We start from the raw sequence: 17135 nt of genomic DNA on the forward strand, positions 1-17135 counted from the left end.
AACAACATCCTCATAGTGAGGGATGTTTTGTGACAGAGGTGCAGGCCCACCAATGGGGGAGGGGCGGTAAGGAAACAGACAACTACCCTGGATACTGGTGATTCAAAAGGACCCAGGGTTTCCAGCCACCACTGCTGCTGCTGTGGCCGCAGTCAAAGCCTTGGGCCTTTTAAATCGCTGCCTGGGACCAATACAGCTATTCCTCTGCCTACAATCAAGTCCATGGGATGACAGAAAACATTCATGAAATAGGCATGTTCCTCCTTTCTGTTGGAAGTGTGCCAGTGCTCTCTGAAGGAGGTAGCTAGTTGTTTGTATAAGTATTCACCTTGGAGTGAATTCTGCACCTTCACTTTGTAAAACCAACACAAAAAGCAGTCAAGTAGCACTTTAAAGACTAGCAAAATAGTTTATTAGGTGAGCTTTCGTGGGACAGACCCACTTCTTCTGTCCCATGAAAGCTCACCTAATAAGCTATTTTGCTAGTCTTTAAAGTGCTACTTGACTGCTTTTGGTTTTGATAGTGTATAGACTAGCACAGCTTTCTGTTTGTAACACCAGTAGCCATCCTTCGATTCCTTAATTTCCCAACAGGTGGCAGCTTGTAGTCATGAAAGAGCATCTCTTAGCCTGGTTTTTACAGCAATGCAGAGAGCAGAGGGCTTTGGATTTCCCATTGCTTATAGAGGATGGGCTTGTAGAATATGCCGTTTTACCAAATCGATAGATTTATTGATGGAAAAGCTGTGGAAACACTAAGATGTGTCATGTGTGCAGGAATTTCTGTGCAGTGCTACAGACAACAGTGCATTGTAAAGCAGATTTCCTCAAGACTTAGGTATCTCTGTGTATCTGTTGTGTCTTGCAACAGATTCCAGTCTGAAAAGTAAAAGTAATGCAGGGTTGGATATTGGGGAGCATCAGATTAGTGGGACCATGGGAACAAGGTGTAGGTAACAAGGACATCATAATCCCAGAATCTTAAAATTTAGGGCCAGGGCACCAATCAAATAGCAGCCCTGCTTGAATAATTAGTGTTAAGAAGCACTTCCCATATTATTGCACGTCTGCAGATATACTGGCCTCCTATTGAAAGGTACACTGTTCTGTGATGAACACTTTATATACATTTGTTGTTTTATTTTTCTTTTATCCAGTTCTAGGAACACCATTGTTCTTTGATTTTCTGTAGAACAAAAGGGATTTCTTTGTCTCTTCCCAGTGGTGTGGTGAGGGGTTTTGTGGTGGGGAAAGGAGGTACCTTCATTTTTGAGCAGAGAGAGAATGGAGAGAAAAAGATTTCCCATTTAAAATAATTGTCATGCACGCTCCTGTGAATCTGTTATTACTTCAGAACTTTGGCATGTATATTGTTCTGATTGAGAAGAAATTGCATGGCAAAATGTGAAAACACTTCAACTGGGTATCAGCCAGACCGACTGATACTTGGTTACTTTGCACAAGTGCAGCAAAGTCATTGAGTGCACATGTTACTGCATAGTAACTTAAAAATATAGACCATGATGTAAACCATTTTGTTGTTATCTTCTGCTTTTAGTGTGAAGATACTCTGTCGAACAGCTGGGTGGGCAGGACTGAGACCGTACCTGAGCCTTCTGTGAACGGAGAAGCGGATGTCAGGTATCTCCAGTGGTTAAATGGCAGGCTGCGGTTCCAGTGGCGGAGTTTGCACATTGACCATCAGGAGCAATGTAAACTCCTTCATAAGGTAAAAATTCGTCTGACCCACCATGGAATTATCATAATTAATGCCTTTCCACTGAGGCCCAAGTCTGCAGTTAGCACTGGTTCACTAGCTTTATATGTTAGGTAGATAAATGGAGATTCCTGTAAATACTGATCTATCCCTCTTTAGCCTATATGTGAACTCCTAAGAAAACTGATGGATTATGTGCCATGGCCACAAGGTTATAATCTTTGACTAGCTCTCTCTTGCAGCTTGGCATATTCACCATTCTCTCCACCAAAGAAGGTTCACTTTGTATCTGTCAGAACGTGTCTGAGCTTGTTCCTCATATCCTCAAAACTGGCAGCTGCTCAGCCAGGACAGAAGTGCAGGTTACTCATATTGATGTGCAGAAATGCAAGGTGTCCCCTTCTCACTTTTTTATTCAAAGGGTTGAAGACCATGGCAGCACCAAAAGTAGCAACAACTGCAAAATTAAATAGACTCTCCCTGCTTAAAATAGCAGTGAAGGTCTGAATTAAACTGACAGACCTAAAACAGTTTCGAATCACAGAAGCAGTAGCCTCTGCACAGCCAGGATTGCAGGTTGTTTTGCATTTTAAGTTTGATTTTTTTGCACGCACACCTGAAATTTGCAAGCAGCTTTGAGCATCATTCCCTGTCTAGGTAGAAGGGAAGTCTCAGAGCTGTTACGCCCATCTGGGAGCGTTGATGGCCATGGAATGGAAAGGAGGTATTTAAAAATACTTCAGTAGTGAAAGACCTTTTTCATATACTTGGATAACTTAAATAGAGCCACTCATAACCTCCATAAAGTCTCTGACCCTTTAAGTGAATCTGAGAAATTACAGACCAACAGGAAGCTTTTATTAGATAGTTCAGAGTCAGAACAAGAGGGTTTGAATGAAGATGCCCTCTCAACTTTAAGGACTATACATGGCACTACAGTCGTAAGACTTGTATGAATTTTTATTTTGTTTTTTAAATGAATTTTTCACTAGTTGAAGGTGCATGACTGAAGACCAGGAGAGCGAAGTCCTTCATGTAACATAGATTAAGTGCTGCATGTGCAATAGCAAAGCACTCTTTTACTACATACTGCCCATTGTGAACATGCCTCAGTCCTGACCTGGAAAAAAAAAAAGAGTGCGCTTTGTCCTTCATGGCCACTTCAAATCCTTGCCCTCTGTATCGAGCTCCACACAGTGGTGTTGCTTACAAAGATGTCTTGGTGATGTGGAACTGGAATGGAACTTGTCATCTTTTGTCCTCCAGGAACTGAGGTACAGTCAGGCCGGGTTTGAAAAGGTTACAGATGAAAGGCTTCATAATAACCATTGATACTGATTCATTCAGTACTTTATGATAATAGATCATTAAGCAGCTTAATTTCTTGCACTGGTATAAATGAGCATTAGCAAGGAGTCAAGAACAATTTAAATCTGGAACTTTGAATGCAAGAACAAATCTTTCAGGGTATGGATGAAGGAAGGCATCAATCAGACAGGGGAAGTGTTGTCAAGACGTTATTTAATTGGAAGCTCAGGTTTAGGATGTGTGAATAGTGCTATTTTATAGTAGCCAGATTTGGAAATAAGTTCTTGTTTTTCATTTGGAAAGTCCAAGGAAGATGATGAAACTTGCCATTAATGATGAAACTTGCCATTATTAAAGCTGTTATAAAAAGCTTTAATAATGGTCCTAATAAAAAGTGATAAATTCAAAATCTAATGGCATTATCAGAAGAGCGACTAGCTCTGAATCTATATCAACTTCCTTGTTTATGCTTTCTCCACAAATTTCAGATATTAAGTAGACCAGTTTACAAGTTTTTTAAAACTGCCTACACCGCAGAGTTAAATTGGGATCTGCAAATCAGGCTTATTTTTTTCTACTCTATAGCAGTACATCCTAAAGAGATTGGACTTGGGTCTCAATACAATAATTTTTTTTGTTGATGATGCAAGTCAGAAGAGAATCCAACTAATTCTTTCACCACCATAAATGGCTGTGCAGGGCTGCTGAGCTTAAAAGAACTGATGCTACAATAGCATATGATTGATCTCTGGTTGCTAGCAGTGAATGTCTCTAGTGCCCGGTGATGGGATGCTAGATGGTGAGGGCTCTGAGTTACTACAGAGGAATTCTAAGACTGGAAGAGTCCTCAAGAAGTCGTTCGATCCAGTCCTCCACACGCATGGTGGGACTAAATATTATCTAGACCATTCCTAACATGTTTGTCTAACCTTTTCTTAACCATTCTAGGTTTAACCACCCTGGCAGTTAGGAAGTTTTCCTAATGGCCAAACCATCCTTACTGTAATTTAAGCCCATTGCTTTTTATTCTGTTCTCTGAGGTTGGAAAGAACAATGAACAATATTGCTAGTGATACAAGCAATATTTTGCATTTTAGGCATAGGGCAGCCTTTCTCAGTTGTCTTTCTCATCCATGTGCTCAGGGTCTAAACGGTCACTCTCTTTGGATTTGGGAAGAAATTTTCTGCTGGCTGAGGTTGGCAGAGACGAGGTCGCTTTGTTTTGTTTTGGTTTTTTGTTTTTATCTTCTTCTGCAGCATGGGGCATGGGGTCACTTGCAGGTTTGAACTAGTATCAATAATGGATTCTCTGCAATGTGAAGTCTTTAAATCATTATCTGAGGACTTAGTAGCTCAGCGAGAGGAGGCCAGGGGTTTGTTGCAGGAGTGGGTGGCTGAGGTTCTGTGGTCTGTGATATGCATGAGGTCAGACTAGATGATCATGATGGTCTCTTCTGACCTTAAAATTATGACGTCACAAATAAACCAGCCAGATAGAAATCTTTGTCCTTTGAAAATGGCCCCACTCCATGACCCACCCTCCTTCCCCACTGTCAGAGTTTTCAGCAAGAAGGAACTGAGGGTTGAGGGAGCTGGTGGCATGCATTAGGCTGAATCAGGCAGCAGACACCAGAGTCTGTCCCCTGTGGGTACTAGTGAGAGAAAAACATCTGGCATGGTGCATGTGGGAAGTGCACACACCTAAGTTGAGTGGAGATGAACAACTCATCTCAAAGAACACCAGTTATGGAAACAGGTAACTGTCTTATTTGGAGAAATAATATATCAGGATGGAGGAGACTCCAGAACTGAGTAAAGAGAAGGAAGCAGCAGCGGAGTGACTTAGAATGAAAGAAATGTGCTTGAAGTTCTTTCCTTTTGAAAACTTCTGCATAAACCTTTGTGTTGTGCAAGATGGTTGCTACCAAGAGGGAGTTTTGAGAAAGGACTATCATAATCTTGTTAAGTTTCAATGAGACAGAATAATTAATCATCAGTTTAAAATATTTGTCAATCCTTAAGTGCTTATTAATGGTAATATTAGAACAAAGGAAGAAAAGCGACTAAATTCTCATGTCATGTGGACAGAACTATTAATGAGATATGAAAGATTGTGTGATAGATGAGCACTGGTATCTTGTCTGACAGCTGCAGTTATTACATAACAAAGGGAACAGCAATGAATAGAGGGAATTGCTTTTTGTTGCTCCCCAGACTAACTTTAGAAGATTCTTCCCCATGTAATTGACAATAACATCATCAGAACAGGTGGGGAAAGTCCCTGGCAGCATCAGTAAAGAGCTGTGATTTACATAATCAAGATTTAATATACCTGAGTGGCATTTTCTGCATGAAAGGAAGCGATCACAAGCTATACATGGTGTAAATCTCTAGCAGTTGTGTGTGCAAACATGTTAATAATTTTTCAATGCTTTACATGTATTTTTGGTGAATTCTGTTATGGGATAAAGTATTAGACCTTGAGACATCTTGGGAAGCAAAGACCTAACTTTAGACCTGGCAGCAACAGTGGAAATTTCCACATACCAACAGCTAATACTGCTGAACTAGTGAGACTGTTTATTCTATATGATTGTTCAGCGTTGGCTTCTAGGAAGCTGTCACAAATGGGGCCAGTTCAGGAAGTCTCAGTTGTGTATGCGTCTGGCTGCTGGGGAAGGGGCCATGATCACCAGTTAATTCCATACAGGCTGCCAAGGTAGTACCAGTTTTCAGTCATCAATGACCTGGTCTGTTTGTACATATTTCTGTGGGCTTGTCTCATTTTGTCTGTTTCAGATTCATTCTTACACTAGTGGCAGTCGTATGGATCAGACCATTGGCCATTTTTCTGTCATAGAAACTGATCTTGTTAGACAACCAGAGAGCTACAAACAGGTAATGCTGTGATACTCAGTCATGTTTTGTACTCTGCTAAATAGTCCTTATACACCTGCTGACCTATGTCTCCTGGTCTATACTCCTGCCCCCCCTTCCTCCCCACTATCTAGCTGATTCATTTTTTTCTGTGTTTTTAAGTTGTCTGATTTGTCGGTTGTTCTCCAGATATGAAGAAGTGGGTCTGTCCCATGAAAGCTGGTCACCTAATAAATGATATTGTTAATCTTTAAAGTGCTACAGGACTGTTTTTTGTTTGCTTGTTTTTGTTTTGTGAAGATATAAACTAACATGGCTACCTCTCTGAGACTGTGTGATAAATGGTCATTTACACCAAACCTCACAAACATTCCATGTTATAACCAGTCTGAAGAGAGCAGCCAGTCACCCAGGCTGATTTGCATTCTAGAGCTCACATCAAAAACAATGCTTGTAGTTAGTTCTATAATAAAGTAATTAAAGGTTTATTTGCTAGGAAAAATAAATGAGATTTGGAAGGTTAAAGCAGATAAAAGTAGGTACAAGTGATTAACAGACTGTAGTTCCAAATGGTGGTGGAGATGCCAGCTTCCAAAAATCTCTCAGGGCTACCCAGAACAGCTCCCTTGATCTTTGCCTTCTTGCTTAATTATTCTCCCTGTTAGAATCCACAGTCCAGAGATGATAAACAAACTGGCAGTTCAGCTATCCACATGAGCCCTTTCTTTGATGGTATAGCAGAATGTGTATAGGGTTTGATCTTCAGTCACCCCATACAATGACTGCTTGCTTTGAAATGCATACGAATTGATATTTTCCTGTTAACGTTCTTCATTTGCATTACAGTAGACGTTTCACCTAGTAAAGTTTATTTAGTTAAAGGAGTATATGTAATGTAGATGTTTTTTATAACATTCTAGCAGAATACTAGTAAGTGAAAACAATGTATGCAGCATTAACTGTTTTTCATGATTATTAAACACCAGGTGTATTCTTACACATTTAACAATTACTTTGATCAATACTAATAATATAAGTGAATTGGATTAGACATTGGTATGTGTTGGCACTTGGTCTGCCAACATCAGACCTTTAATTTTCAAAGTTGTTGTTTTGTTTGGGTATGAATTTTGTGAAATTTATGTTTTTCTCCCTAGGTAATGTGACATTTCTGTTAATGTGACCTTGAATAATAACTAGCTTTAGGGATCAATAAAAAGAGACAACCTATCAGTTTGTCTTATTGTAGTGTACCCTGTTGGTAGAGGGTGTTATAAATAAATTCCTCCTTTGGGCTTTATTCAATGGATAGAAATATAAAGTAGATCAAAGTATCAAAAATTAGCTACCAAAGAAAGAACATTGGGCTGTTTTTTTTTTTTTTTAAACTGTTGCCGGTAAACCATTTTCATCTGAGATTCCCTGTGAGGGGACTTGCTCTGACCTATAATAAAACAAGAGCTTTCATTCTGGTGGACACAGTGTGGTAGAATACACATAGCTCGGAGGTTAAACTTTTGTTTATTAAATGAAAAAGTCATGTAACCCCTTTCATGTTCACTTGTTTAAAATTACCATCTCTTGGGTTTTTGGCTATAAAAGTCTTTTTGTTATAGTTTTATATATGGTCTTTACCTACCATTTTTCTTACGTCATCTTGAGTTTGTGTGCAGGCTTACAGAACGAGAATTTTCCATTTATAATAGAATCTGTGACACTTTCTCACTAGCCAAAGATTAAGCCATATTTGAATTTGGTCATTCATGTTCTGTTTACACAGCTGTCCCCTGCAATTTAAATTGTATGTGATGCTGTGTTACTGTACCCAACCACTGATGCTGCTTTGACTTTTTCTGGCATGTAAATCGTTGGGTTAGTTAACTGTAGATATGCCTCGGCAACCATTGCTGAGAGCTGCAGGGGAGGGGTCAAGAGTACTTATAAAGCTCCCCACCCCCACCCCTGAGTGCAGTGTAGGCAGAGATGCCAGCACTCAGCCCTGGAGCTCTCCTTACTCATGAAGGGCAAAGCAGTCAGCTCCTAGGTGCCTATTGCTAGCCTATGGTGACAGGTGCCAAAGAAATGCCAGAGCTTGTCCTAGTGATGGGGATGCAGCTTGTGCCTAGCTTGGCTGTGTCTCTGTTGAGCTAAGAGGCAGCTTGGATCAGGGAGTTTACCTGGTCCGTAAAGCTGCTAGCATGCCTCTGGTGCAGTCGACAGCTCTGAGCAGTACTAGCCTTATGCATCTTTTTGAATTTTTAAGCTATATTGGTAGTGGCTTTTTTCATTCAGGCCAGCAGGGTGGTGGTTTCTGCTGTTTACTGTCTTGTGATGGCCCAGGTTTGAGTCAGGGTTCTCCCCTTTGGCACTGTGGGTCGTGATGGGCTGGGACTGCTAGTGGGCTCCTGTGACCTATCTGGCAGGAGGCAGAGGGGTGAGAAGGGAGTGGCACTGTCTGTGAAGGAGTGATCTGCTCATTTCTTGCCTGTAAGGACAGAAGCTGTTATGGGTGATGAACATGATAATCCTGGACACCTGGAAATCCAAGGGAAGCCCACGCTTACAATGTGTCTAAAAGAAATGCATCTTAGTTCTGCGGTACGTTGTCACCATCTCTGGAGATTTGCCTGGTGCTGAGAACAGATGTTTTCCTTCAGACCCATTCCATTAAGATTCTCATCACAAGTGTGACCCTACGGAGATCAATGAACTTTAAGGAAAAGCCGCTCATTTCCTGCCACCTACCCACCCCTTTTCTGTCTCTTTCACTTTTTTATGTGTGGAACTCAATCTTGTTTTGTTCTGCTTTGAAAGATTAAAGGCAGCAAGCAGAACTGAGGGCACTGGCAAAATGGTGGTGACACTAGAGAGGTCAATGTAATTGTTGAAGTAATAAGTAAAGTAGTCACCTTTAAATGCCAGTAAATCAATCTACTGTGGGCAAGATCAAACATAGCAAATAAATAAGGGCAAAGAGCTGCCAAATGAACCTTAGCAGAAACTCATTAACACTTAGATGTGAGTGGCTCATCATTTGCTTTCAGAATTTTATTATGAAAATATTTATGCTCATCACATGTTGACCAAAACATTTCTGTATTTTAAGTGGATTGTCCTTAAAGCTTGTCTGTGTGCAAAATTCACAGAGAATAAGCTTGGATATGGATTTGAAGAGCAGTTAGAGAATGATTTCACATTGATTCCTGGATGGGTGTGCATTCTGCACCGACAGCTCTGTCTACACTGGCCCTGTGAATCGGCGCCACCGAAGTCAGTGACCGCCTGCGCTCCTTTCGACGTCAATACTCCACTTCCTTGCAGGGCGGAAACCGAGTCGGCAGCAGCGTAGGCATCACATTAAGTTGATGTAAGCTACATTACTCGTAAGGGTGCGGTTTTTCACACCCCAGAGTGAAGTGATTTACATTGTCCACAGTAGCCGTGTAGACTAAGCCTAGAGGTGCCATGGTGAGATTTAAATTAGCACACTTTACAGTACAGTTGTGCTGGGCTCTCCAGGTCCCACACTAAACCCAGATGTGGTGTAAAGCAATACTTAGCCATGGCGGCCCTGCCCCTCTGCAAATGCAAGGCATGTTCGCAATTCAGGTACAGTGTCACAGGACACTTGTAGCCCAGGAGGAGGGGAGAATGAGCCCAGGAATAGCAGCAGCTTTGTGAAGATGGCTCTGATAGTAGGGACTTGGATTTCTGCCCCTTTGTTGGTGTTGAAAGTCCCAAGATAGAGTGACTGAATAGGACACTAAGGATATGCCTGCACAGCAGTTAAATAGCCCTGGCTGGTCCAAGTCCGCTGACTTGAGCTAGTGTGCCTTGCTCTGCAGGACTGTAAAACTGTGGAGAGGATGTTTGACCTCAGACTGGAGCCTGAGCCCTGGGACCCCACAAAAGGGGAGGGTCGGAGTGCCCAGACTCCAGCCTGGACCCAAATGTGTACACTGCAGTTTTACAGTCCTGAAGCCCAACCGTTGCTAGCCCCAGTCAGCTGACATGGGCCAGCTGCAGCTGAGGCTGAGGAAAGTCTGCGAAGTCTATGACCATGCCCCAAAATGAGGAGTTCCCAGTTGGTAGGAAGTGACTCAGGGGATAAATAATTAGAGGTAATTCAGTAACTGAGCTGGATGCTTGGATAAGCTCCTAAGACCCTGGGTTAGGACATGGTAGAATGGTGGACCCAGATATCCCTGCTTTCAAGTGACTGAACTATAGAGAAGCAATTAGAGCACGAAAGGATGATTGAAGCTGAGATTGGGGCTCCTTCTGGGATGACACGATCAGCAGAAGCCATAAGGCCAAAAGCTGACTGCTAGGCTAGCAGCTTGTCCTTCCACAGCCTTTCCCACTCTTCGGATTGGCCCTGTCCATATTCTGCATTAACTTCCTAGGTAAACAAGCCCTTTGTTTAAGGAACCTCTGAAGTAAATACTTTAACTTTCAGATCTTGGTGGTAATTATTGAACCCATCTGGTTAGGCCTCAGCTGGAGTATTGTGTCCAGTTCTGGGCACCGCAGTTCAAAAAAGATGTGGAGAAACTAGAGAGGGTCCAGAGAAGAGCGACAAGAATGATTAAAAGTCTAGAGAATGTGACCTATGAAAAAAGGTTGAAAGAACTGGGCTTGTTTAGTTTGGAAAAGAGAAGATTGAGGGGAGACTTGATAGCGGTTTTCAGGTATCTAAAAGGGAGTCATAAGGAGGAAGGAGAAAACTTGTTCTTCTTGGCCTCTGAGGATAGAACAAGAGGCAACGGGCTTAAACTGCAGCAAGGGAGGTTTAGGTTGGACATTAGGAAAAAGTTCCTAACTGTCAGGGCGGTCAAACAGTGGAAGAAATTGCCAAGGGAGATTGTGGAATCTCCATCGCTGGAGATATTTAAGAACAGGTTAGATAGGTGTCTATCAGGGATGGTTTAGATAGTACTTGGTCCTGCCATTGGGGCAGGGGGCTGGACTCAGTGGCCTCTCGAGGTCCCTTCCAGTCCTAGTGTTCTATGATTCATCTGAGATAGTACACATAAGCAAATCTATACCTACGAACAGTCCAATGTTGTGGAGTGAGTGTATATCTTCCTTTATAGGAAGACCTCTCAGAAGCTGAGATGTTAATAGAAGTGCAGTGGAGTAGAGAAATCTAGTCTTGTAGGGTGTGATTTTTATGGGAGGGCTCACACTCCCAATTCTTAAATCAGAGCACTCTCATGTTAAAGTAAGCAGCACATACATGCATGCATGCTGTGCATAGGGTCTGCTTCAGTCAGGTGATTTCTCATCAAAACTGGCAAGTTAAAAGGGATGAATAATAAACAGATCTTTAGGATAAGCTGTTTCTGGTTCCTAGGTCTCAGCAGGGAAAGCACAGGTTAAGAGCTACTTAGAACAGCTAGTGGTACGCAAACCAGTGGGTCTGGATTTGAGGCATCCAAGAGTACTGAGGGAATTGGCAGATGTCATTGCAGAGTCTTTGGTCATTATCTTTGAAAACTCGTGGAGATCAGGAGAGGTCTTTTATGATTGGAAAAATGTAAATGTAGTGCCCACCTTTAAAAAAGGAAAAAAAAATGTCCTCAGAAAAATCATGGAGGGGATCCTCAAGGAATCCATTTTGGAGCCCTTGGAAGAGGAGAAAGTGATCAAGAGTTGTCAGCATGGATTCACCAATGCAAGTCCTGGCTGACCAGACTGATTAGCTTCTATAATGAGGTAACTGACTCTTGCCGTCTCTGACAGGTGTGGTTTCCCCGCTCCTGTTAGGGACGGTGAGAGTCAGGCTGCCGCCCCGACAGGAGTGGTTTCACAGCTCCTGTCAGGCAGCAGCCTGACTCTTGCGTGCTACCACTGACAGGAGCTGGGAAGCAGACCAACACAGCAGCACTGATCAGTTTCCTGTCTCCTATCAAAACAAAAAGCAGTCAAGTAGCAGTTTAAAGACTAGCAGAATAGTTTATTAGGTGAGGAGCTTTCGTGGGACAGACCCACTTCTTCAGACCAGAGCCAGACCAGAACAGACTCAATATTTAAGGCACAGAGAACCAAAAACAGTAAGCAAGGAGGACAAATCAGAAAAAGATAATCAAGGTGAGCAAATCAGAGAGTGGAGGGGTGGGGGGGAAGGTCAAGAGCTAGATTGAGTCAGGTATGCAGATGAGCCCCTATAGTGACTCAGAAAGTTCCCGTCACGATTTAAACCATGTGTTAATGTGTCGAATTTCCTGTCTCCTGTGAGGAGCAGGGAGCCAGGGTCCTGCTCTGCGCTGCTCACGGGGGAGAGGAAGCTGTCCAGCACTGCTGTGGTGGTCAGTTTCCTGGCTTCCTCGAGTAACACGAAATGACTTATGCGGGGTAGTGCAGGAACGTGACTTCTACGTTGTACGCTGCCCCATGGTGAAATTACTTGTGCAACCTTCATTCAGCTGCTTTATGCATATGTATCATGGTACAAGCTTTAACTATAAGAGTACCGGCAATTTTTCCCCAAACGAACCCTGTCCCAATGTATGAAAGGGGCGTCAGTTCTGTGAATTTGCTGAGATGCAGTTAAACTTTAAAGTTGAAATCTAACAAAGAAGATCAGTGGTGTCCAAAAGGAAGAAGCCCGGTTGCCACATGCACCCTACCCTTTCCAGGCGTCCAACCCCCCCCCCCCCCCCGCCCCCGCAGCAGGCACTGTACCCCCTTGTGCCTGGTGACTCAGAGACGCCACTGCTGGAAAAACACAGCCCGGAGCTGCGCAGCCCCAAGAGCTGGTGCAGCAGGTCAGGAGCTCGGGTGCCGTGTGGCTGGCTTAGGCAGTGCGTCATGTGGCTCTTGGGACCGCGTGGCTTGGGGCTGGGAGGTGCCCAAGGAGCCTCTGCACCGCTGTGTGGCCCCCGAACCAGCCACACAGTGCCCAAGCTCCTGAGCCGCCACCATTGTGGGGCGCCTGAGGAGCCACTGTGCAGCTGCCTCAGCCGCTGAACCAGCCCGCTGACCCACATTTGCCACAATAGCTTCTCCATTAGCAACGTGTGGCGAACAGGGAGCTTTTTGGACACCGCAGAACTAGATTTTCCCGTTTGAAATGTGTTGTAGCTAAAACAGGGCTAGAGCTAAATTGGGATAGCCACTTTTCATTGATTACAGTGAGTTCAGTTTGCTAATTATAGTATGAGGTTCTCTTCCGGTCAGCTTGCATCTGGGACTGTGTGTCAGTTCACCAAGAACCACATAAATATACAATTTAGTCTGTCAATCAAATGCACCTCTGTGCAACATATATTCTAGGTATATATCAAATAAACAAATACAATCATGTAAGCAATCGTCATAACTGATAGTGTAGTCAAGCAGTTATATAAGAGAGCAACATGAATCCTCAAGACTTTTATTGCATTTATAATAATCTATCATCAGTTCTTCAGCATCAGATAGGTTTATCAGTCTGCCAGTCACTCTCCAAGGAGTAAGCTGCACTTCGTCTGAAGGCACTTCTGCAACTGTGATCCTTGTTTCTAGCATTTGGTTTGAAAGAGACCATTTTAAAATGTAAAAAGCAATTGCTTAAAGTTATTTTCTGAGGTTCTGGTTAAGCCAATATACTTGAACTTATAAAAATGCACATAGTATTAGTAAAAGTCCAAAATGCCATTCCTTTAAATTTTGCCAGAAAGAGCATAGACTCACCAAGGAACTTTCAGTTACTTATTATAAAGAACAGCAAGAGAATACAATCTTTGAAATGAAACCCGACCACTCCCTGTCAGGCCAGGGATAGGGAAAAATCTGTCCACAGCACTTCTGGTTTTGCAGCATCTTTGATGGGTTCACTTAGTCCTGTAAGCCTGGAGGAGGAGGAGGAGGAGGAGGAAAGAGGCCTTCACGGAGTCCTAAGACTTGGGAATCCCACAAAGTGATCTCAGATTTTATACTGTTTCAGGGCTAACTGGAGGATGGCAGTTCTTTTATTTCCAATGGAATGTTGGTTTATAGCACTTAGATGGCATCGGTGTCTAGAGTATTTCTTCGATTTGCCCGCCGAATGGAAGGTTTTTATGTTTCATTTATTTCAAGCAGTTTCTTTTACTCATCTTGTTATGCCCTGATTAAGTGCTTATACCTTTCAGTATCCCCTTTTCCTATACTGTGCATGCCACGTCTGTAGTGCAATAATAATTTAGAAAGTAAAATAAAAATCCCTTAAAATGGTTCCTTCAAATTTAGTAGATCTAGTCTGCACTTTCTTTGATTATACGTTTCATGTCAAAGCCTTAAGGTTTACAATAGAGCAAGAGACAATATCCAAACTGATAGAGATGGTTTATCTGATTCCTAAGGCAAATAAATGTACAGCTTCTGATTTTGAGAGAAAGGCATGTTGAAGGAACAATACACACTTTCCATGTTTTATAAGACAGACAAAGGTACACTTGATAAATGGAGGCAAAAACACATGACTTAGTTTATTTGAGGAATCAAAGAAACTGGTCCCAGTGACACAGCAAGCTCTTCATAACTGCTTTAAAGTCAATTTTCCCTCCTGTCTCTCGATCTTGGGTCATTCACAGAAAGCATTGGTCCCCTTTGCAGAGGTCTGCATCATGCTTCTCTGCTTGGCAACATTTAAGCTTCTTTTTAGCTAGACAGGGAGGGAGGTGAGTCTTACCTGGGGACTTAACTGTAGACTTATTTAGACATCTCAGTTTCTATTGTTGGAGGGGTAGACCCTCAAATCTTAGTTTATGTGTGGTCCCTTAGACAACTCATCTCACATTACCTCCTTTTAATGTCTTTATTTTCTAGGTAGAGGTCAGAGCTAGAAGGATTCTCTTTTGAGATAAACAAAGATGTTAGGTATCTTTTCTGATTTTTGAGGCCTGAGAAGCATTGCTAGTTATTAACCATATATAGGATGTTTGTCATCTGTACCTCCCATACCATGTCATGCACAGGGATGGAAATGGCCTGGGGACAAATCAGGGTTGTGTTGTAAATCAGACTGGTGTCTGTAGGACACCTGCTTCATTTGGGGTGGAAGTTGGAAGGTGTGCGGGGGGTTAACTGGGCCATAGGTAGCTTATGGAAGTGTCATAGCTGTGCAGTACACATTGCTCTGAATGATTTGTACCTTTCAGGAATGAATAAATGGTGATTTGTACCACAGAAGCTGTTTCTGCATCACTGCAAACATCTGCAGTCACCGAGAAAAAGGGCTTGCAGGCGTTAATGTCACTAGACCTGCTGGAGGTAGTCATGGCTGATACCCTGCAAGGGCAAAGGACTGAGGCCTTGCACATGTGGAAGTTCATGCATTGAGCCCCAAAGAGGGAACGTCGGTGCAGTTAGCAGGGTAACCATGACAGTCAGTAACTGTGTGTTCAGCATTTCAGGGTGCCAGTTTGAGGAGGTCTGAAGGGTGCTCAAAGTGTCAGGCTTCCAAGCTTTTGCCTCTCTGAGGCAGAGCCATGTTTCTGTCCCTTCACGCTGGGCTGTTAGGCTTACAGTCCTGGGTCTCTGCGATTTCCCAACAGATCTGACTGGGGATCAACACCTGTGGGTAGCCTTTCTTTAGAACAATGTACACAAATCTTACAAATCCCCCTTCACAGAGCAACCTGCATTTATTCGTAGGGCAAAAATGTGATAGAGAAAATATTTAAAGAACAATAAATAAACCTACCTATGTACTAAAAGCCTAGCAGAGGTCATACCAACTCTAACCTAGGGCTCTGGTAGGTGTTGGTCTTTAAACCGTTCAAGTGAGTTTGCTTTCTTTGCAGTAAGACTGTGTCAGGTTTCAGACTGAGAACCAGAAACTCTTGGGAACAGGCCAACCATTTTTTATATGGTTTGGGTATTTTATCTGTGGCCTCTTCTAGTAAGTAATCACTGGTCAATGGCTGTTTTCTCAGGGCAAAGCTTCAAAAGGCTGGGGTTTTGCATAACTAGTGTTGTGGACCTTGAATTAACCACCCACAAAACTGACCTAACACAAAGTTCTTTGTCTGCCTTGAATATTTAGATATGAATGTTTCAAAACCTTGCACATGCCAGGTCTCTCCTCTGTCACAAATGCCAGCAATAAGTTATGAAATATTAAGGGTCATTTCATAATTGCAATACAGGGTATCAGAACTAGGTTTTGGTTTGACTTCCTGTGTGTTCTTAGTGTCATGGAAATCAACGACCTTTTCTGTGCAGGAGTTTATACAAGATGACAATAGTGGTCCTTTCTGGCCTTAAAATCAATGAAGGACTCAATTAAAATGTAGGATGACAAATAACGAAGATAGGAAAAATTCCCAGGGAAGTGCAGAGCATCACCTAGAATCGGTATAGTATGTGTGCCATAAGCAGAGGAAACTGTGCCTAGGTGTGGTGAATTAAAGGTTGTGACTATAAAGCCCAAGGTGAAATATAAGCTGAATATATTGTTATCTGTTGGGGCCAACCGTGAACATTGTTTTTGGCCTGGAGGTTGAAATAGGAAAAACTCAAACAAAATGATCCCCAAACTTTTTACCTTGTGCCCGCTTAAAGGATCACAGTTGGGTTGGGCATGGGGCGCTAGTGTGGCCAGCAGGGGAGCAGATGGAAGGCTATGGCATTATATTCCGTGAGAGGTGGTGATCTTTGAGTGGCCAGGGCTTAGGGCTTGCAGAATGGCTGGTGAAGTCCGCTCTTCTCATGGAACTGGAACAGTCAGCCCATGTTACTAAAAAGTGTTGCTCTCACCGGTTTGTATACCTGGGTCACCTTTGAAAAGCGGCTCCAAAAACAAGACCATTTCATTTCAGTTAGGTTTTCTGAGCAGGAGCAGTGAGTTAAAGGTTGTGGAGCTAGGATAAAGCGATTCCCTGCGTGGTTGTTCTGTCCGTTTATAATGCAGAATCCTCCTTGCTGGTGTTACTGAAGCAATGGTGGGACACATATGGTGTGGGATAACTGAGTGGTCACAGTCTCTCTCCCAAAGAGGAAGAGAGTGATTCTTCATTGAAGAAACCATTAAAAATAAAAAGAAATAACCCTTCGTAATCTGCGTTGCTTCTTCTTCCTCACACTTCACCTCAAGGAGAAATGCTTTCTCTGCAGCAGAAGTAAGAAAGCAATGAATGTGTCTAACTCTGTGTGCCCTGGTCCCACACTAAGAATGTGGAGAGAACAGTGGGGTTGTTTCTGGTGGCAGGCAGAGTGCTATGCTATTTTCTTCCAAAGTCCATGCATTATTATTTTTGGCATTTCC

The 17135-nt window shown here is 42.7% G+C and overlaps 1 protein-coding gene across 4 annotated transcripts in view; it reads left to right on the forward strand.

Annotated features, from left to right (window-relative positions):
- TEDC1 (tubulin epsilon and delta complex 1) overlaps positions 1-17135 on the forward strand; it is a 68970-nt gene that overhangs the window by 15504 nt on the left and 36331 nt on the right. For all 4 annotated transcript variants that reach the window (XR_012646595.1, XM_075003090.1, XM_075003093.1 and 1 more), the window contains 2 exons: positions 1559-1729; positions 5825-5923. Coding sequence is in view for 3 of the 4 variants with exons in the window: in XM_075003090.1 (XP_074859191.1) it covers positions 1559-1729; positions 5825-5923 (270 nt within the window). In the remaining variant the exon portion in view is untranslated. The remainder of the gene's footprint in view (positions 1-1558; positions 1730-5824; positions 5924-17135) is intronic.

The sequence above is a fragment of the Carettochelys insculpta genome, chromosome 9 (assembly GCF_033958435.1).
Source record: "Carettochelys insculpta isolate YL-2023 chromosome 9, ASM3395843v1, whole genome shotgun sequence".
Classification (NCBI taxonomy): Eukaryota; Metazoa; Chordata; order Testudines; family Carettochelyidae; genus Carettochelys; species Carettochelys insculpta.